The 22,460-nt window shown below is 39.6% G+C and overlaps 2 protein-coding genes across 2 annotated transcripts in view; one reads left to right on the top strand and one right to left on the bottom strand.

Annotated features, from left to right (window-relative positions):
• Window positions 1–12,616, bottom strand: part of Spcs2 (signal peptidase complex subunit 2) — a 32,660-nt gene extending 20,044 nt beyond the window's left edge. Inside the window, exon 1 of the mRNA XM_071616485.1 lies at window positions 12,481–12,616. Coding sequence (XP_071472586.1) covers window positions 12,481–12,594 — 114 coding nt within the window. The 5' untranslated portion in view covers window positions 12,595–12,616. The remainder of the gene's footprint in view (window positions 1–12,480) is intronic.
• A 3,003-nt stretch (window positions 12,617–15,619) lies between these two features.
• The window catches only part of Xrra1 (X-ray radiation resistance associated 1), a 62,636-nt gene continuing 55,795 nt past the window's right edge, over window positions 15,620–22,460 (top strand). Inside the window, exons 1-2 of the mRNA XM_027942746.2 lie at window positions 15,620–15,684; window positions 20,928–21,025. Of these exons, the coding sequence (XP_027798547.2) occupies window positions 20,932–21,025 (94 nt within the window). The 5' untranslated portion in view covers window positions 15,620–15,684; window positions 20,928–20,931. The remainder of the gene's footprint in view (window positions 15,685–20,927; window positions 21,026–22,460) is intronic.

Raw genomic sequence — 22,460 nt, 5'->3', positions numbered from 1 at the left:
GTGCTGTGTGGTGAGTGTGTTCTAAAAATAAAGTTCGTTTCTTTTGACAAGTGGCTCCTGAATTGTGCCCAGCCAGACTGCGGCATAAAACAAAGATATTATGTCTGACTACAACCAAAAAAAAAAAAATTGAAAATTAAAAGAAAAATCATATTCTCAAAGAGACCACAGACCCTGTACTGTGTCAACTAAAAGACAATATCATCGCCTGCAGTACATCCCAGAAGAGAAACTTGCCTCTACAATTCATAAGATAATTTCTTAACAATGTTCAGGGATAACATACAGAAACAGGAGTGCTGCAGCACACAGCTGTAATCCCAGCTACTTGGGAGGCTGAGGTAGGAGAATGCCAAGTTCAGAGGCCGCCTCAGCAACTTAGTAAATTCTGTCTCAAAATTTATAAAATTTAAAAGGGTTGGGAATGTAGCTCAGTGGTAGACCACACTTCGGTCTAATCCCCCAGTGCCAGGGAGGAAGGAAGGGAGGGAGGAAGGAAGGGAAGAAGGGAGGGAGGGAGGGAGGGAGGAAGGAAAGAAAGAAAGAAAAGCAGCCATTTCAGCATGTGTTGAAATAGCCTCAGCACTAATTTCACCGTCTGGTACCTGAAAACAAGCAAAACAGTAATATTTCCAGTAAATGGCATAAGTTAAAGAAAGATTATAATTTGATTTCTGAAGAGATGGTAGCATCATCCATTTTGTATGCCTGAAAAACTTAGTCCATTTCAAAGTAAATAAAGAGGGCAGTGACTGACACAAGATGCTTATTTTTCTGATTGTTATTTTCCATCATTCTCAAAACTACTCTTAAGACTAAAATATATGGTATTCTCCATGATCTCTCTGCTGCTATTCAGAGTTATTTTAGAATCTTTTTTCCTCACTCCTGTCTTCCTTCACACTAAGTTAAAACTGCAATAAAAAGGGAAAAACTCAAGTTGGGATTGTGGCTCAGTGGTATAGTGCTTGCCTAGCATGAGTGAGGCACTGGGTTCAATTCTCAGCACCACATATAAATAAACAAAAGTCCACTAACAACTAAAAAATATTTTAAAAAAGGAAAACACTCACATATGACCTCAGAGGATAAATCAGTGGAGGACAATATGCAGAAAAGAGCACAAGAATGAGCCTGCCACCCTTAGAAAGGTCTGTTTGCAAAGTTGGTCTTGGAATGGCATCTGATAACAGTCCCTACAGTAATATAAAATATTCCCCAAATAAGAGTGGCTTGTTGTATATAAACTGTTTATATAAACAATTCAACTATGCCAAACACTTTTCCTTCTGGGAATCTGGCAAACACCAGGCTGAGGGTTGCCTACTTAATCAGCCCTAATAAAAGAAACCCAGACAGAATCCCTAATAAACTTTCGGTGCTGACACTACTTCACAGGTACTGTTGCCATCTCGCTGCTAGAGGAAGTAAGCATGTCCTATGGGACTCCAACAGCAGAGGACTCTGAATCCTGTGCTTGCTTTCCTCTGCATTTCATTTGTGCAGCTTTTCTTCCTTTGCTGATTTTGCTTTGTATTCTTTTGCTGTATTAATCTTTCCTGAGTAGCAGTATGTACTGAGTCCTATTAGTGCTTCTAGCAAATCACCAATCAGGGTGGTCTTGTAAACCTCTGATGGAGACAGTACTGTCCCTGTCCCGTGTCACCTAAAAGACAAATTGGATGTTGTGCTTCATACACAATTCCTCTTCCCTCATTACCTCCAGTATATAATAGATACGTGCATACTGGGCATAACCAATGATCAAATGTATTTACTTAGCCATTATTTGTACCAAGGTGATATGATATATGCACATGGTTTAAGGCCTAAGAGTTCTTAGTTTTTAAACTTAGTTCAAGTTAGTTCTTGCGGGAGGCACGCAAAAAACAAATCAAACCAAACAAAAAACCAACAACTAGCAATCTCTGCTTTGCCATAAGTCCGTAGTCATTTCCTACTTTCCAAAGAGAGACAACTATTCTCATCTCCTATAGTTGATATTGTGGGTTTTACCTCTAATATCCTTTCAAAACATATCGCTGTGGTGCACCACCTGTGAAGCTACTTGAGTGGTCTTTTACTGGGTACCGAGCCATGGGGGACTTAGGTCTCCCCTTGGGGACGATCCCTGGCATTCCCATGTGTAGAATGCCCAAGGCGTGAGATCTCTGCCCTTGCTCTACCAATGGGACAGCCCACTTCCTGCCTTATTTGGCAAAGAACATTCTGTAGAACACCTTTGAAGTTCCTTTGTATAAATAAACCAAACTTGGGCTCCCACTCTCTTTTTCCAGTGTGGAAGCTGGACCCCTAATGACGTAGAGCTGTCCCACCCTTGCTTTTCAAAGTTACTTCCCTGTCTTGTGGTCTTTTCATCACCTTCTTTTTCTCAGCCTTATTTCGCAGCCAGTTCACTCCACATGGAGGAACTGGGATCCAACTGCCTGTGCCAGATGTGGGTGGGATATTGCTACTAAATTTTTCAGTTTTTTGGCATTATATCTACTGATTTCTCACTATGAAAAATGAAATTTAGCCCCTTGCTACACAGTTATTCTTCCTGCCCCTTTCCACCATCTTTTTGATATAGTCATAGATCAATATGGATTTGGTCTTATATAACACCTTAATTTTTGTCAGATCATGAACTCAGAGTTTACAACCATAAATGCTATTAACAAATAAGTCATATAGAATACTAGATTTACTTTTTATTTCCTGCATAGCTTTTTGTTTTATTTTTAGCTAGTTTTTTGTTTTTACCATACAATATATTTATCAACAATTTATTCTTTAATTCTATGCCAATTGTTTTTCCTCTTCTTGGAGAAAATTCTTGGAGACTTCAGACTTGTTTCAATCTAAATGTTGCTGCTCTCCAACCTGCTGCATAACTATCATCCTGGACTCTCCCTTTACTATGACACTGGGGTTTTCCTTAATCTCTCTTAGACTGGATTCCCTTTTCTTATTATATCTTACTCTTTCCTTGGTTCACTATTCCCTTGATTTGGTGAAGCACAAATCTAGTGGTTTCCTTAAAAATGCATAATGGAAATAAAGTATGCATCTGAAAATGTCTCTTCTACCCTCTACACTTGAAAAATAAAAAAAAAAAAATATTTCTCTTTTAAAAAACTGCACATAAATCAAAACTACTCTAAGATTTCATCTCACTCCAGTTAGAATGTCAATTATCAACAATACAAGTATAATTAGTGTTGGCAAGGATGTGGGAAAAAAGGTACACTCATACACTGCTGGTGGGACTGCAAGTTGGTGCAACCCTTATGGAAAGCAGTATGGAGATTCTGCAGCAAACTTGGAATGGAACCATCACATTTGACCTAGCTATCTCACTTCTCCACATATACTCAAAGGACTTAAAATCAGCATACTACAGTGACACAGCCACGCTCAATTCACAATAGCTAAACTATGGAACCAACCTAGATGTCCCTCAACAGATAAATGGGTAAAGAGAATGCGGTTTATATACACAATGGAATATTACTCAGCCTTAAAGAAGAATGAAATGATGGCATTTGCAGGTAAATGGATGGAATACAGATTATCACTTTAAGTGAAATAAGCCAATCCCAAAAAACCAAAGGCTGAATGTTTTCTCTGAAAAGCAGATGCTGATCCTTTGGGGGGTAAGGGTGGTAGGGAAGAATGAAGAAACTCTGGATTGTGCAGAGGGGAGTAAGGGGAAGGTGGGGCTGTGGGGATGGGAAGGACAGTAGAATGAGACAGACATTATTACCCTACATACATGCCTATATATATATAATACGATTACACTGCTGGTGTGACTCTGCACCAGAGGAATGAGAAGTTGTGCTCCATTTGTGTACAATGTGTCAAAACGCATTCTCAAATATCATATATAACTAATCAGAACAAATTTTAAAAAGATAAAACATTCTAACATTTGATAGAACAATGACTAGAATACATTAAAATCTACCATCTATGTATTAACACTGAGTTGCATTTATCCTAATAAAATAATCCCTTTGAAAGATAGTTGTAAAACAACTAATTATTGTCAAACCTGGTAAATAAAGAGAAATAGCCATGTTTAAAAATATTTATTTATTTATTTATTTATTTATGTATTTTTTGCACAGTGGCACACACCTGTAATCCCAGAAGCACAGGAGGCTGAGGCAAGAGGACTGAGTTCAAAGCCAGCCTCTGCAACAGTGAGGCGCTAAGCAACTCAGTGAGACCCTGTTTCTAAAACACACACACACACACACACACACACACTCACAAATAGTGCTTAGTCATTATTTGTGCCAAGGGTGATATATGCACATGGTGTGGCTCTGTGGTCGAGTGACCCTAAGTTCAATCCCCAGTCCCCCCACCCCACAAAAGAATTTCATTTTTGAAGTGCTTGAGAAGGATGTTAAATGCAACCCAGGCTTAAAGGATACATAAATAATACAGGAAGTCATTTTCTGAATTAACTGATTTGGGGATTACTGCTTTCTCCTATTCCCCATGCACCTTTTGGCTTTAAAAGAGTTGGGGGTGGGGGAGACAGACAAAATCTTGGTCATTAGAGCATGCCCAGCAAATTGTCTTGAATTTAACATAACAGCATTTACACTTTCTATTCTTATTTTAATAACAGTGAAAACAGAAGTTCTGTAGTGATATCAAGGACCTCAGTGGACTGTTTCATAAATTTTCTTTGCTTGACATCAGTAGTAAAACTCAACGAATTCCTCAATTCACACAGGAGAGGTGAAGAATGGGGGCAAGAAGGAGTGATCAATGAAAGGACCCCACTCTGACTTAAAGAAATGTGCACGGCTCTAAGAGAAATAAACTTTTCCTCTTCCCTTCTTTGGTCTACCCATTTCAGAAATGGATATAAACTACAAGAGGGAAAAGTAGTAGGAAATGGGGCATATGAGAGAGAGACCATATTCTTCTACACAGTATTATTTACAAGGCTGAACAATTTGAACTTTATTCTGAAGCAGGCGATGGACAGTATCTTAAGCAGGGAAATGACAAAACTTGTTTTTTTTAAAAAGTCATTTAAGTGGCAACCTGGCAGATGGTCTTCAGAGGAGTAACCAACACAGACAAACACATCAGATGGTGCCTGATGTAAGTACAAAACCTGAATGCTCAACAATAGCAGCAGGGGGACAAAAAGGGAATACTTACAATGTAGAACTGGCAAAGCTTAGTGACAGAACAGTTATAAGGAACGTGAAAAAGAAACAGATCACCACCTATTAAGAATTAGGGCTTGGATGACTTGTCTGAGTCATGTGTCATTTTCCAGGAAAAGGAACATAGGAAGAAAAAGGATAACTATCCCTTTCTATATATGGAGCTTGAGATGCTTTAACTTATATTTTTCTTCCTTTTGATCTCATAAGGAGATAATGAAAACTAACTAAAAGTAGTCTCAGAAGCAGAGATTACTATTTTGAGCTATAAATATATATGAATCCCTACCCCCTTCACATGCCCACATTTAACAAGAAAAGATCTGTAGTAGTAAGTTGTTGGCAAGGACTTGCCTCGCACATGTGAGGTCCTGGGTTCGATTCTCAGCACCACATAAAAATAAATAAAAATAAAGATATTGTATCCATCTACAACTAAGAAAAAATTTTTTAAAAGAAAAAAAATGTTAAATTTGGGAAGAAAATGTCTATCTTGAGGATGTGCAGTCACCTAATTTACATCCGAATTCAGAAAATTCATGATAACCCAACAAAGCGATTATAGCTCTAAGCAACACACCAAATCTTCAATTTCAATCTTTTTTTTTTAAATAAAAAAACGGCCAAAAAATAATACAGCAAAGGAAATCACTGGCTTACTAGTGCTTATTAGTAGTTGCATATATGATTATAATTAGTTGGAAGTTAAAATTACCATGTGGCAATTAAATTATGAACATGCACATTAGTGGCAAGTCCAGAGAAACTGACTCAGATTTTTTTCATTTCTCTGCTCTGCCACAAACTATATTAGCAATGACCAGGCTGCTTCTACACCAGCCTGACCGTAACTTAACAAGCCTATACTACTACAGTTCTTTGAGAGCCAGCTCCAGATACTGAATCCAAGGTTTAAACATCTCACTACTGACTCCAGTATATATGAGGTCTAAGACTAAAAATGACTCAAAGTGAAACAACTGCAGTAAGGGTGTGAGATGAGTCCTTATTCTATAGAGGGGGCAGATCATATGTTCCAAGAACGATATGTAATCTGTTCAGAAAAATGTAGCTGTATTGTAAATTCCTTCAAACATTCCTAGTAGGGGGGAAAACCCAACCATTCCTACTGGGAATGTAAAATGGTTGAGCCACAGGGGAAAACACTTTGATAGCTGCTTTCAACACAGTATCTTTAGACTCAGTAATTTTACTCATAGGTTTATTATCAAGAGAATAGAAAACGTATAGCCACACAAATGTCTACAGTACAGTAATCAAAATAGCCAGAAGGTAGAAACAACTCAAAAGTCAGTTGATAAGGGGCTGGGGTTGTAGCTCAGTGGTATAGCGCTTGCCTAGCACATGTGAGGCACTAGGTTCAAGCCTCAGTACCACACAAAAATAAATAAAACAAAGGTATTTTTTAAAAGTCAGTTCATAAATGGGTAAACAAAATGTGGTACATCTGCATAATGCATTATAATTTAACCATAAAAAAAGAATGAAATAATAATATATGATACACTATGCATGAATCCTGAAAACATGCTAAGTGAAAGCAGATAGCCACAAAAGGCCAAATATTTTATAATTCCATTTATATGAAATGCCCAGAATAGACAAATCCCTGGAAATAAACAAACAAAAAAGTTCTGTAGGGGCTGGGAGGTAGAGCTTAGTGGCAAAGTGCTTACCTAGCATGTGTGAGGCCATGTGTTCAATACCCAGCATCACTTAATAAAAAATCAGAACTGGAGCTGGGACTGTGGCTCAGTGGTAGAGCGCTTGCCTAGCAAGTGTGAGGCACTGGGTTCGATTCTCAGCACCACATATAAATAAATAAAACAAAGGTCCATTGACAATTAAAAAAAAAAAAAAAATCAGACCTGTGGCTGCCAGAGGCTGAAGTAAGGAACAAGATATGCTTGCTAGAGTATGGGGTTTCTTTGGGGGGATTATAAAAATATTCTGAGAGCTATGGTTAGTGGCACACACCTATAATCTCAGCTACTCAAGAGACTGAGGCAGTAGGCCCCCAAGTTTGAGGCCTGCCTTGGCAACTTAGCAAGATCCTGTCTCAAATTAAAAATAAAAAGGCAGGGGTGGAGGGTTTAAGGAATTTGGGGAATAGAGCTCCCCTGGGTTCAATCCTCAGTACCTCAAAAATAAATAAATAAATAAATAAATAAAAATATTCTGAAATTAGATAGTAGTAATGGTTGTATAACCTTGTTGAGTATACTAAAACATAAAACAAAAAAAGGTGAACTTTAGCTTCTAGGACACGACTTGCCTTCCTCTCTCACTGAGGTCTGTCTTCTTTATTTGATTTTTGTCTTCTTCCTGATCTATAAATATTGGCAAGCTCCTAAGCTCATCTTAGGTCCTTTTCTCTGCCTATACTCATCCAAAGGTGATACCAAGTGTTAGAGCTTAAGTACCATGTACAAGTGGATAACTTCCACATTTCCAAACTGGACATCTATACATCATTTGCCCTCTCCACTTAAATGTCTAATAACATCAGACTTAATTAAATAGACTTTATTTTGCTGGTACTGGGGATGGAACTCGGGGCCTCAGACACGCTAGGCAAGCACTCTACCATTGAGTTACATCCCCAGACTTTTAAAATGTTTTCTTTTGAGACAAGGTCTCAGTAAGTTGTCCAGACTAGCCTCAAACTTACAGTCCTCCTGTCTCAGCCTCCTGAATAGCTGGGATTGGAGGTGTGTGTCACTGTACCAGGGAGAATCAAATTCTTGATTTCTGCTTATCCCTCAAAAGTGTTTTTCTCCCAGTCTTCCTCATTTCAATAAAAGACATCTCTACTCATCCAGTTTATGGAACAAAAACATGTTATCCTTGATTCTTTTCTCTGCCTTGTATTATACATTCTTACCATCGTTATATATTTTTGGCTGTACATTCAAAATATACCCAGAATCTGACCAGTATTTCTCAACATGAAGGACACTGTTAAAATGCAGAATAAATACAAGATATGTGTGAAAAATGCAATGTCCAGGCCTTGACTCAAGAGGATCTAATTCATGTGAGAAGAGGTCCAGAAATCTGTTATTCCTAACTAATACCCAAGGAAATTTCATGTAATCAGACCTCACACTGTGATGTTTATTTATCTAAGGAAGCTGAAACCCAGAAGAACCAGCGATAAGTGGGAATTATATATATTTGCACACGTGTACTTTTTTCTTGAGTGCTTACTGTGTGCCAAATACTAACTTTTAAGGCAAATATTATTATTATCCCCACTTTACAGGTGAGGCAACTGAGATACAGAGAGATTTATTAACTTGCCCAAGAAGCACATCTGGTAGGTGGCAGAGCCAGAATTCAAAGCTAAACAGATAAGTTTAGCTCCAGAACTTAAGCTCTCAACTAAGATAGAAAATCAGGCTGACAGCTCAGCCAAAGACAGACTCTAAGTATGAGGTTAAAAAAGCCTGGATACAGTTTCAGGAAAGCATAGTTTAACAAATCAACGTTAATAGCCAAAACAATTTATGCAAGCAGCTTTTATTTACAGCTGCCACTCAGAACAAAATGCCTTGATGTATTTTGGGTGAAGCAACTTTGTGCAATGAACTAAGTCAAGTCATTATGTAAAGGGCACTGGAAGACTAGATTTGCATACTTATTTTAAAATCAGGAAACAAGAATTGTTGTGTTCTTAAAAACAGTTTCAGAGGAGCAGAAATTCACGTCTGTTTAAGAGAAAACTAGAAGCATGTGCCTCACTTTATGACAATTCTTTATGGCAAATGAAACTACAGCTGCAGAAATTAAAACCCTCCCCCACAAAATCAAGATACATCAAAATAAAGGACTATTAAAGGTACCAACCTCTTGTTCCCACAAACCAAAAGCTTCTCTATTCACTCCAATCCTGCTCCACTGAAAACAATTTTCGCATGCTCTCTCCCACAGTACCCTCAGTTTTCATACAATTAAATACACCATCCTCTAAGCTGTTTCTGAACACTTAACGTAGTTTTTTTCTCTGCTAAAATCAATGCTATAAGTAGTTACTGTCTTGAGCACTATAGAGAATCCTTCAACGGAAACTGAACAAAAACAAAATGAGTGAAGAAATACAATACAGTATGACATATTAGGTGACAGCTTAATTCCCATGTGCAGTAAGAGTCAGCAAAATTCAGAATTCAATGTAAGGCTGAAATGAAATTTTCCAAGAAAAAGCACTTAAACAGTTCCTGAGTACTCTCTCTCTCTTCTGTCCCTCGCTTCTTGGTTAAAACTTTCAAGTGCTCCTGTGTGAGGCCTTTTTATCTATTTCTACTACTCAAGTTGGGGTTCTCATCACTTTTTATGTAGCCCTTTATAAAGAACACTTATCGATATTATATAATTTAATAAGACTATGTACATCCACAATACTTATTGTGATAAGTTATATATTACTGAACTGGCTTTTAGCATGCTACACAAGAATTCAAACTTACTTTTCTTTCCATGAAATCACTAGTATGGCATAGGTCCTTTGTTAGAAAACTTCTAATTTCTACCTCTCCAAACAATCTGAATAACTTCCTTTAAAATCACTTTATATCAAAGACCATCAACAACTTCTACTCCAACTTCAAGCAAACCATGCCCACCCCAATCTGATTTTACTTGTCACTATAATCCCCTTGGAGAACCTTCCAGTTAACTTACTACCTGAGAAACCTAAGGGACCCTCACATTCTGATCATCTTCACTCAAGGAGACTTTCTTGGCTGATATGCTTTTCCTCTCTCCCTCAAATTAAGGTCTAATCTCCACTCTCAGACCTAAGAGCCCTTCCTCTAGAGCCCTCACCCTTATCAATTAGATCTAAGGATTATTCTCTCTCACTTAAATTTCTGCAAAAGGTATACATTTGAGGCCGGACGCAGCGGTGCATGGCTGTAATCCAGCAGCTCAGGAGGCTGAGATGGGAGGATAGTGAGTTCAAAACCAGCCTGAGCAAAAGCAAGATGCTAAGCAACTCAGTGAGATGGTCTCTAAATAAAATACAAAATAGGGCTGCGGATGTGGCTCAGTGGTCAAGTATCCCAGAGTTCAATCGCCAGTACCAAAAAGAAAGTATACATTTGAATACACCATATACTTCTTAAATATATTTAACATTTTGACTACCTCATCTCTTACATTCAGTTATTTAGTATTCTGTAATAGGATTCTCTCTTTTTTTTGATATCAGGGATTGAATCCATAAGCGCTTGAGCCATATCCTCATCCCTTTTTATTTATTTTGAGAGAGGGTCTTTCAAAGTTGCTTAGGGCCTAACTAAGTTGCTAAGGTTGGCTTTGAACTTGCAATCCTCCTGTCTCAACCTCCCAACCCACTGGGATAACAGGAGTGCACCACAGAAATAGGATTATTGATGTATTTATTCCTCCACCATCACACATCTGTACTGGACACTACAGAAATCAGAGATTATTAATGTATATTGTCACATTTGATTCTCCCAAAACAATCTGTAATGTAGGTGCCAGAGACCTAATATTTCTGATGGAGAAAAGAAACTTAGTGAGATTAACTGGCTTGCCAGTCTTCATATTATTTCCAAGGAGCAGATATACTTCAATCCAGGTTCTTCCAATAACATAATGATGCCATGTAGTACCCAGCTGGCCCTCCAAATCCAGATTAATCAACCATGAAACAAAAACATTCTAAAAAAAAAAAAAAAATCTGTCCTAAACAGGTATACTTCTTTTCTTGTCATTATTTCCTAAAAAATACAGCATAGCAACTATTTACATACCACTTACATTATATACTATAAGTAATCACGGGTAATTTAAAGCATATTAGAGATGTGCAGCTCATATATAAATACCACACCATTTTACCTAAGGGACTTGAGCATCCTCCAGTTATCAAAATCCACAGGGGCTCCTGGAACCAAATCCCAGCACACACAAAGGGACACCTTATTCAGTAATCTCTGCCTCAGCAGAAGGCCCATGCTTAATATTTGATGATACAACTGGAAGGTAGAGGAAGGCTAGTGGGGGGGGGGGGACAATCACCAGCTGTGAGGTACTCAGAATTTGTATATAAAACCGTCCATCAATTCCCAATGCTCTCACATGTCTTGGAAAAATTTACTGTGCAGGCCTCCAGAATGCATTCCTGTCTTTAAGGGTTAAAAGTGTTAGAACCATGTAATTCAAACCTGGATACTCAAAAAAGACAAAAAGATCTGGATCTGAGCCTCTCCACACCATCATGTATTCATTTCTTAAGCACATACTATATATTAGGCACAGGAATATCTGACAGTTGTTGTTCCTAATGAAAGTAAAAAATCTTGTTTACTAGATGAAAGAGACCTTAGGGTACATTTAGGTTAAATCCCTCATTTTGCAGATGAATAAGCGTAGGAAGAGCAAGCGTGTATCAAGGTCACGGAGCTAAACGCAGAACCAATACTAGGATTCTTGTTTCCCTGAAACTATTTCTTCCTGCATACTGTACAAAGACTAAGAAAAGACAACCCAGGAACAGTTCTACCTGCGCCCCCCCCCGCCCCTTTTTTCCCTTAAACCCTTGTTGCTGAGTGTGCGGTTAAAAAAAATAAACAACAATTAAAAAAAAAAAAAAACTGGGCGGGCACAGAAGGAAAGAGGCAAGCAGTAGTATATAGTAGTGCACTCGCTTGCAAACAGGCAAAGAAAAGAGGGCAGAGGGTAAAGAAGACATGAAGGGAAAAATCTTAAGGTTTCCTTTCAGCCCAGCAGGTTAAGTCAACACTCAAATGTTTTCATTAATAGCGTGTAAACATGCCCAGAAACTTTAGCAAAAAGACTGAAGGAGCGTTTGGAATCTGCAGCAGCACACGAGGGTGATGTGGTGAGGAGTTTGGGTTTACCAACTTCGAGTAGATTCCTTAATTTCTTTGGGCTTCAGTTTTCCCCGTCAGTGAAGGGCACTTTGTACGGTGGACACCAGCACAAGGGAAAAGTGATGGCCACGTTGATGTGTGGGAGTAATCAAATTATGAAAAGCTGTGGTGGCCAGCATTAAGGACCAGGGACATTTCTGACAAAGAAGCCCTGAAGAGGTGAAAGTTCGGGCTTAAAGTGGGGAATGTGCGGGCTACAAGCCCGTGTCGGTGGGCTAGACGAGGGTTTTCCTCAAGAGGCCGCAAAAATAAGGGGGCGGGGATGGGAAGGTGGTCTCGCCGCTCCCCAAGCCTCCCCAGGATTTGACTGTCCCCAGGAACCGACTCCTTACCTTATCTAACAAGCCGCTGCGGCTGCTGCCTGTCCCACAGCTAGGGCCACCACCAGCCCCACTACTGCCTCCGCCACCACCACTTCTCCCGCCCTGTGCCGCCGCCGCCGCCATCTTGTCTGCTTCTGCGTCTCCCTCCCCTCCGACTTGTCCGAAGCCGATTGGCTGAATTTGCCGGCGTGACGCGCCGCTCGGAGTCCTTCGGGATCCGTAGTTCGGGGCGAGATGACGCGAGGTTATAAGCGGAAGTGACCGCGGAGCTTGCCGGGACTTGTAGTTAGAAGCTCCGGCCGCCGGTTGCTGCCTACACGGCCAGCCGCGGCGTCGCGGTTACTAAGGAGTAAGGAAGGTAGTGGCAAGCGCCACCGTGGAGCAGCTCCGAGATTTCCGCGAGCCTCGCAGGCTCGCGTCCCGCCTGACCCGGTCGTCGCCTCCGCGGACCCCTCGAAGGCGGAAGCGACGGCGGAGGCAGGTGCGGCTGGAAACTTCATTTGCGTAACTTAGTCTTCCCGCTCCAGATGTGGAGTCTCCAAAGGAGCGAGGGTAGAGCTATCCTTCATCCTTTCCTACCAGTTAGGGCACTTAACCGATTATTCTCTCAAGCGACTGTCATCTTAGCTGTAAGCAATGTTGCATGTAGAATTCACATTTCGGAGTGATAAATGTTTGCCAGGCCATGTTCTACATGCATATACATCCATCCTCTTATTTAGTCCCAGAACCACCCTATCAGATGAAGAAACTAAGGAACTTACCCAAGGCCAGATAGTATGTATCAAAACCCAGTTTGAAGCCAGGTTTTTTGTTGTTGTTGTGTTTTGTTACATAAGAGCTTTTACAATTTTAGGATATAGTCATATTCTAGATTTTAATCAATTATCAATTTGCTTTTCCACAAATATTTATTGAGCACCAATATTACCTGGCATTGAACTAAAGAATACAAAGGGAACAAAATACACCTGGTTGAGCCAGCTTGGTGACACACACCTGTAATTCCAGTGATTCAGGAGGTTGAGGCAGGAGAATCACAAGTAAAGGCCATCCTCAACAACTTAGGGGGACCCTCAGCAACTTGGCAAGAGCTCGTCTCAAAAAAATAAAACAAAAAAGAATTGGAGATGTAGCTCAGTGGTAAAAGGTCCCTGGATTCAATCCACAATACAAAAAAAAAAAAAAAAAAAGAAAGAAAGAAAGAAAAGAAAATCAGTTACTACTCTAGAGACCTAGAGTTATCACACAGTAATATTACATTATACTCTGTTACATTTCATTGTGCCTTTTTTTTTTATCCCTGTCTTAAGTATCCAAATGGAACAAATTCTTAATGAAGTGCTTAATATGGAGCATGCCCTGTTCTAGTCAGTCAGGATACATCCCTGAATAAAATGGACAAAAACCTGTCTTGAAAAAGTTAACATTCATATGAAAATAATGACCACTAAATAATATCAGATTAGATTTCTTCACCTCTGTTGGGAGAGGAAGGCCACTTGGATGGATTCTCCTGTAGCTCTTTGTTGTTGCTGTTCATCTTTTGTAATTTCTCATTTTTTCACATTTATTTCAGTGCAATATAATTGTACATAACAGTGGGATTTGTTTTTACATATTCGTGTATGCATACAATATGAATAATTTGGCCAATATAATTCCCCACTATTTCCCCTTTCCGTCCCCCCATTTCCTTTAGTCTACTGATCTCCCTTAAATTTTCATGAGGTCCCTCCCCACATTTCTTTTCCTTTTTTCTAACTTCCACATATGATGTCATTTCTCATTTTTAAATATCCAACTCTAATGTCACTTGCTCTGTGAAATCTTTCCTGACCTTTGTTTTTCCTTTTTTACGTATAGAATGAAGTGCTCCTATAGCATTTTGTCTGTGGCTCAGTTAAGTACAGTTAACACTCATTTAGACTCCTTTGTAGGCCAAATCTTGTATGAAGTTCTGGGAATAGAGATAAGTAGGACCCAGGCCAGGTTTTGGAAGGACTCAGCCTGAGGTTGGGGGAGAGGAACAGTCAAGGAAGCAGGCTGTTATAATACAGTGTGGCAGAGTCCCATCCTATGGGTCCCATCCTATTCTTCCTTAAGAAGTGGGCCTGAGGCGGTACACTGGCAAACATTTGTCACTCTGAAAATGTGAATGCTACATGCAATATTGCTTATAGCTAAGATGACAGTGTGGCAGAGTCCCATCCTATGGGTCCCATCCTATTCTTTCTTAAGAAGTGGGCCTGAGGTGGTAGCACAGAGAAGGGTCAACCTGAGACCTAGGAGGTACATGAAAGTTGTCTATGAGCCGGACAAAAAAAATAAGCACAGAAGTGTGATGTCCCAAAGAAATGAAACAAGAATATATGTGCAGAAGCAGATGAGAACATTCCTGCCTCTTTGTGTGTGTGCACATATACCTGCACAAGGAAGAGAAAGAGAATATATATTTATGTTTTGAAGACAGGAGGTACTACAGTCAGATTAGCATGTGTTTCAAGTTTGAGATAGAGACTGGAGGTAACTGACTTTAACCAGACAGGCAGCCTCAAGTCAGAAACTTTTGGTTTTCTACCATAAAGTTCACACTTCCCTTAGTATTACTTTCGAGCAAATCTCACCTGGGAGTCATGTCCCCTCTTGGCCCATTAGTTATAGATCTACACCTTCTCACCTAATAGTCCTTATAGGAAATTGGAATTTTTATTAAGTATGTCTGGGTCTGTATGCTTGAGTTTGATTTTCTTTTGCATTATATGCATAGTAGTATCTTTTCCCAGACCAAATCTTATCTTTCAACTTTGACTTCACTATTTTTATCTTATATAAATTTATTTCATTTAAATGATCATGTAAATGATCTCTTCCTTTCCTTTGTGCTTTTTATATCTTATTTAAACAATCCAGCCATACTTCATTGTCATTAAAAACTATCTTTCTATTCCTCTTCCCATCTGTGCCTCTGTCTCTGTCTATATCTATATCCAGCTATTTCTTGGATCTTTTATCTTATGGTTTTTCCCCTAGGCCCTTGCAAGACAAATTTTTGACCAGAAGGCTCACAGTAGGATATAATTTATAACAAAGTTCAAAAATTCTGAATGACAGACTAAGAGGAATTATAATATCTATTTTACAGGTAAAGAAACAGGTCAAGAAACATAAAAAACAAGAAGTCAAAGGGCTGTTCCCAAAGTCAAAGATCAAGTAAGTACTGTGTAGACCTGAAGCCAGGTTCAATATTCTATAAGTTACTGGAAACTTCTCTAGCAGTCATTATCTTTAACATTTCTTGGCCAGTGATTTACTCATTCATTCTTTTCATTTATCTTTCTAGCAGATAGGTGTAGTTGGTCACTAGAGAGATTTCCTGAAAGACAGATTGAATCTGAATCTATTCCTATCCATCCACCTACCCATTAATCTTCCCAACATATTTTTTGTGAGTTCTAGATTCTGCCAGGTACCAGAGTGACATAGGTGAATAAGTAATTAAAGGCCCCATAAACAAGTGGGAAATTGATGAGGGGAGTAAACAATTACAATAAAGTAATAAGTACCATATATACTAGTAGAAGTATGGGATATCATAAGAACACATGAGAAAGGGCTGGGGATGTGGCTTAAGTGGTAGCGCGCTCGCCTGGCATGTGTGCGGCCCGGATTGGATCCTCAGCACCACATACAAAGATGTTGTGTCCACCGAAAACTAAAAAATAAAAATATTAAAATTCTCTCTCTCTCTCTCTCTCCCCCTCTCCTCCCCCCCTCTCTCTTGAAAAAAAAAAAGAACACATGAGAAGAGCTTCCAACCCTTTGCAAGGGAGGTTAGGGATTAGAAATTTTATAGTGCCCCATAGTAAACCAAAGGAAATACCAACCTTTATTCATTTCTTCCATAGGTAGTTATGGAATATGTTATGTGCCAGATACTGTATTAGGGATAGATTATTGAATACCATATATATGTTGTCCTTTCCATTAAGGAGCTTAGAGTCTAATTAGAGAAATCAGTTTTGCATACACCTATGAGTCCCATCCTATTCTTCATTTGGTTCACACATGTCTTTTGTGTACTTTTTATAAACTAGGTTCCAAGGGTGAAGAGAGACCATTGGACATGTTTGGACATGTTTCCAAACTTTGTTTGTAATCCTTGAAGGACCCCCTTGTGAATTTTATTAATCTTATGATATATAAATCTTCCAGTCTATGAAATGTGAACAATAAGTAAACTAAAGAAATAACTCCAGAGCTTAGCAAAAGCACAATTATTTCCCCCTAGAAATGTCAGTGAAAGCTTTATGGAAAGGATGACAACTGAACTGGGTATAGAAATATGCTTTTTTCTATGCATGTTATTCATTATTTCATTTAATTCTTACTACAATTCTCTGAGACACAGAATTTTTATTCTCATCTGAGGTACAAAGAGGTAAAATGATTTTCCCAATTCATTGAACTTAGTCTTGGAAACTAGATTCCAACTTAAGCTTCCTACTGCACCAGTTAACTTTTCATATCAGTCACTTCCAGGAAACTTTTTCTCAGGACACCTTGATTCCACTTTTTCACCCTGCTCCTGCCTTGTACTGAACTAATAATCCCAAATCCTCCATTTCATGATCCTACATTTTTCATATGGCCTCCCTTACCCCAGCCAGGAACTTGCAGATTTCTAAATCTTTGCTATCTCAAATTGTCAGAAGATGACCCACAGCAGATTTGGGAATGGCTAGAACCCTCTAAAGAGAAAACTGTAAGAGCTCAAAGTTTAAGAAACTTAGGTTTTTGAAGGTGGCACTGGTACTGAATGTTAAAAGAAAGGATCAGCCAAGTGGATAAGAAGGAAAAGGATTTTAAGGCTGAACAAACATCAAGAACAAAAACTGTGAAGACCAAATGTGAATGGTGTGCTTTGGATATTGAAAATGACCTCATAGAGGCTGGGGTTGTGGCTCAGGCAGTAGAGCGCTCACCTAGCACATGCAAGGCCCTGGGTTTGATCCTTAGCACCACATAAAAATAAATAAATAAAGATATTGTGTCCAACTAAAAAATAAATATGTAAAAAAAAAAGAAAGAAAGAAAAAGAAAATGACCTCATAAGCCCTAATTGGGCAGGACTGACAGGAACTGAAAAAGTTAGGACTCTGGACACCAGGGAACTTCAAGACTAGGCTCAGAAGGGGGTGTAGCTCCATAGTAGAGTGCTTGCCTAGCTTGCATAAGACCCTGAGCTTAATCCCCAGTATTGGAGGGGCAGGGGGAAGGCTCAGGGATCTGCCCTTCTACCCAGTGGGCACCCAGTCAGAAGACAGTTGCAGTAGTCTAGTTGGATAAGCTGAACGTGGAGATGGAGAAGAGTAGAACATGACAACAGCATAGGAGTCAAAACAGTCACAGCTCAATGACCAGTTAAATGCATGGGATAAAAAAGCCAGGCGCTAGGTCTAGGATGATGTCCAGGCTGCCCTGGATAGTGCCCAAGTGTGCATTTACAGACAAAAGGAAATGTTTGTTACTAAATTTGAAAAGCCAAGTAATGGGAGGTTTTTTTTGTTGTTTTTTTTTTTTTTTAAATAAGACATTGTTTGATTCCCACACTATGAAGACAAAAAACCTTGAATTAGAAAAAACAAAGTGAGTTGAATCTCATTCCCAGATATATTTGGTTTGGCTGCATGTTGTTTCAAATGGCAGATTAGTTGTGGACACTCAAATAATCAAGCGATATCACATAAAAGGCAGATGTCTCTGGAAAAAAATGGGAAGATCTGGTCACATTGACTTATATTTTTGCATGGCGACCATTGGTGCCAGCTGAATAGTAGCTGCTTCTAGGCACTTGCACACTCACTCCCACTTCCCCACTTTCCCTCCCTTCTTCCACATCCAGCTTTCATCACTTTTCTTGTGGCCTGACTAACTCCTCTAAATGTAGGGTTTTGTGAGATCTGACATCAGATTGTTGAGGGGAAGGAGAAAGGGAAGGAAAGGGAAAAGGGAATGAGATTGATCAAGTTATGTCATGTGCATGTACAAATATGGCATAATTAACCTCACTATGATGTATAATTATAACACACTAATAAAACAAACTCACAGACTGTAGCAAAGTTAAATTTTTTCTTAACAAATTTGTTGACTTCAGAATCCTTAAATGACAAATGATAAATATAATTATGTTTGGGGGTATTTACTTCTTTGAAGAATTATTTTTGTATCCAACTCTTTATTTTTTTTAAAGAATTTTTTTAATATTTATTTTTTAGTTTTCGGCAGACACAACATCTTTGTTTGTATGTGGTGCTGAGGATCAAACCCGGGCCGTACGCATGCCAGGCGAGCGTGCTACCACTTGAGCCACATCCCCAGCCCCTGTATCCAACTCTTTAAAGAGAAGAATATTTAATGAAGAAAAGCTTGAGTCAGGCCCTAGAGTCAGAACCATACTCTCTTCTCAACTTCTGTGCATGTACATGTAGGCACATGCATACATAGCAGATAGGAAGTAACAAGTTATTTCCTTTGTGCCCTTTTTATTCTTGAGGTGTAAGGAAATAGGGCAAATGGGATATTTGAAATCTATTCCCCATCACACTGTCCCTGAGGGAGCCTCGCCTCCCTCCCTGCCACCATTGGAGGTACCCCTCCCCTTCCTCCTTCTCCTTCAGGGATGGCTCCAAAGGCCTGCCCATATTTCCCCTATACTCTGAATATTTCCTCCCTTACCACTTCTTCTTCTCAGTCTATAGATGTAGACTGTTAATAACCATCATAATAAAAAATTATCAATATGTGCTAGCTACGTGCAAGTTACTATTCTAAGTCCTTTCACAAGCATTTTCTCGTTTGATCATCAAAATAGCCTTATGAAGTCGGTTTACTTATTGTTTACATTTCAAAGGCATAGGAGAGTTAAGTGACATGCCCAAGGCTACACAGCTAGTTAAGTGGTGTAGCTAGATTCGAACCTGTGTAGTGTGATGCCAGAGTCCATGCTCTATAGTGGTGCTGGCCAGGACAAGGGTGGAGGCAAGTGCTGACATTGCATTTGTCCCCTCTGAGAGAAAGCAAGTGCCTCCTTAAAGGCTCCCAAGGCACCTCGCTCACTTCCCCTGTCTTGCCCTGCTGTTTACCCATCTCTTGACTTTGCCTTCCTTCCCAGCTGACTCTCTTCTCTCTCTCTCAGAGCCAACCTTCTTGGAAAACTTACACTCACTCTGTGCACTTCTTCACCTTCTACTTACTCTTCCATACATAGTAAAAGTCAGACTTTAATTCTATCCTTCCCTAGAAACTGACCTCCTACATCCTCACGGCCTCACCTTACCCAGCTTCTTAGCTCTTCACTTCCTTTCATTTATCTGACTGCTCCCTGCCCACCTTCTACCTTAGGTCCTTCTACTTCTCTAAAAATTTTTTCAGAACCCTCCAGGGACTGCTCCTCCTTAGTGCTCATACTTCCAGTTGGTCTTATTCCTCTTTTTCCTTTCCCTCTCTTCCTTCCTTTTTTTTCTTTTTCTTTTTCTTTCTTTAGTTCTTCAGTTGTCTACATGGGCCCTCCTCAGCTCACCCCGGAGTTGCCATAATCCTCCCCTACCTGCAATCACAGTTGCCAGTCACTTTACTACTATTTTTGTCAGGCCTTTCTTTCTAAAAGCACAGCTTGAGTCATGGCCCTATTCAGCTCAGAAATCATTCATGGCTCTCAGTCACCTACAGGATAAAGCCTGAGCTCCTAGCCTGACATAAATGCCTGTCAGGAGCAGGCACCATCCTTTCTGTCCAGCCTTACTGTCCAAGAGTCCCGAACACACATCCTTGCCCTTCCTGATATTGGTTGTTTCTTTACTGCACACCACCATGCTGTCCATCATATGGCTCTTTCTGTTTGGAATATTTATCTTTCTATCAGTAAACTCAATTCATTCCTCAAATCCTATGTATTTGTTTCAAATCCCATGAACATATCATCTGTTATTATAATATGAGCCCCCTTTTCTCTCAACTCTGTTAAAACATAGAAAAGTTTTAGTGATGACTTAGAATGTGTTAGGCACCTTTCTTACTTGACCCTCTCATATCTCTATTAAGGTAGGATTATCACCCTTGTTTTACAGGTGAGGAAACTGAGGTGCAGAAGGATAAGAGTAACTTGCTCAGACATAATAAGATTAAGACAGAGCTGGGAATCAAACCAGGTCTGTCTGAGCCTAAAGGCAATGCTATTTCTACTATCTGTATTGGGACTGATTTGAGCTGGGAACCCAGGGCCTTGTCTCCCTCTTCATCTAAATGGCCAGGCCATTTCTAAAGCAGGGCAGTGGGCCTCCTGGGCCTCAGAGGGAAGACATGGTGGTGGGCTCATAAGCTACATTGAGGTGAGAGAGCTCTGCTGCCCCTTCTTGCTCTTCTGACTCCTCACTGTCCTTGCCGGCCCTCAGGGAGATGGCCTCCTCTGGAGTCTACAAGCTGGATGAAGGGAAGCCTTACGTCAGCAACTGCTTTCCAGCCAAAAGTCTGCTTCGGATACCGGAGGAAGGTCAGGTGACTCTCAAATTGGTACCTTTTCCTCACATCCGCTCCTGCTTCACACTGCTCCTCATATCATGTCCTCTTTTCTGGCCTTTTTACTCCCTCCTGCCCCTTCCCGCCAGCCTATACCCTCCCATCCATCTTTTTTTTTTTTTTTTTTTAGTATTTTTTAGTTGTCAATGAACTTTCTTTTATTTGTTTTTATGTGGTGCTGAGGATTGAATCCAGTGCCTCACACATACTAGGCAAGTGCTCTACCACTGATCCCCAGTCCCAGCCCCTCCTATCCCATCTTTCCCAGTGAGACTTCTACAGTGTGCATTTAACTACAGTGCCCACTTTTGTTCAATGGCTCTCTTGCCTGACTCCTTTAGCAGGTATTCTGTCATTCCCAGCATAACCTGCCCTTACTGTCTTCTGTGACCCCATTCCCATACCCTATTCCACAGTGCTGCTTTCATGTGGCTTTTTTATTTTCCCTGAATGTTCTAGCCTTCATTCCAATTAGCCAAACTCTTTCCATCCATGAAGCTCCACCCTTCTCCTACTTTTTCCAATAAGTTATCTGACTATCCTAGCCTTCAGTCTTTCTTGTGTGTGTCTTTCTGCCTTTGTCTCTTATTGATGATATTCTACCCAGCTTCTAAATAAAGTGGCTTAAGCTTGACTTCTGCTAAATAGAGTTTCAAATGTTTATATAGTTAAAAGCTCCCCATGGAGCAGGAGCTCTTCTTAACAGTGAGCAGAAACCTGTAGATGGACCATGGTCATATAAATATGAATTATATTTGTTGCTTTGAAAGGGTAGGACAAGAGAAAAGAACATCTTGTTTATGCCAGAGTAGTGACTTGTTAGTCACTATATGTAGAAAGTAGTTCCCTCTTATCTGTGGGGGATATATTCCAAGACCTCAGTAGATACCTGAAACTATGGAAAGCCCAAACCATAGTTTGGTTTATAAAAATTAGATACAGTATGAGATTAACATATTTATTGTTATAATTGTTATACACATCAATTTTAACAATATAGTATACTAAAAGTTGTTTAAAACTTGTGAATTATTTATTTCTGGAATTTTCTATATAATATTTTCAGAGTGCTATTGATTGCCAGTAACTGAAACCACAGAAACCTTAGACAAGGGGAAACAACTTACATAGAATGTTGGAAGAACTTTATTCTCCATTCTTTTCTCCCCACTTCTATTGAATATTTTATTTTTCACATAGGAACCTTCCTTGGCCCCCACTTCCAATGGAGCTTATCAATATGAATTCGTGGTTGCTCTCTCTCTCTCTCTCACACACACACACACACTACAGATGGAGAGTTACAGAAATAAATATAGGCATATATCTGTGTGTGTTGTATGTTTGTCCACTGAGAGCAACAACACCTCAGTAGTAAAGAATGTAACTGTTGCTTAGATCATGGTTTC

The sequence above is a fragment of the Marmota flaviventris genome, chromosome 9 (genome assembly GCF_047511675.1).
Source record: "Marmota flaviventris isolate mMarFla1 chromosome 9, mMarFla1.hap1, whole genome shotgun sequence".
Taxonomy (NCBI): Eukaryota; Metazoa; Chordata; class Mammalia; order Rodentia; family Sciuridae; genus Marmota; species Marmota flaviventris.
The sequence above is the reverse complement of the archived record's forward strand: the minus strand, read 5'-3'. Positions and strand labels throughout refer to the sequence as shown.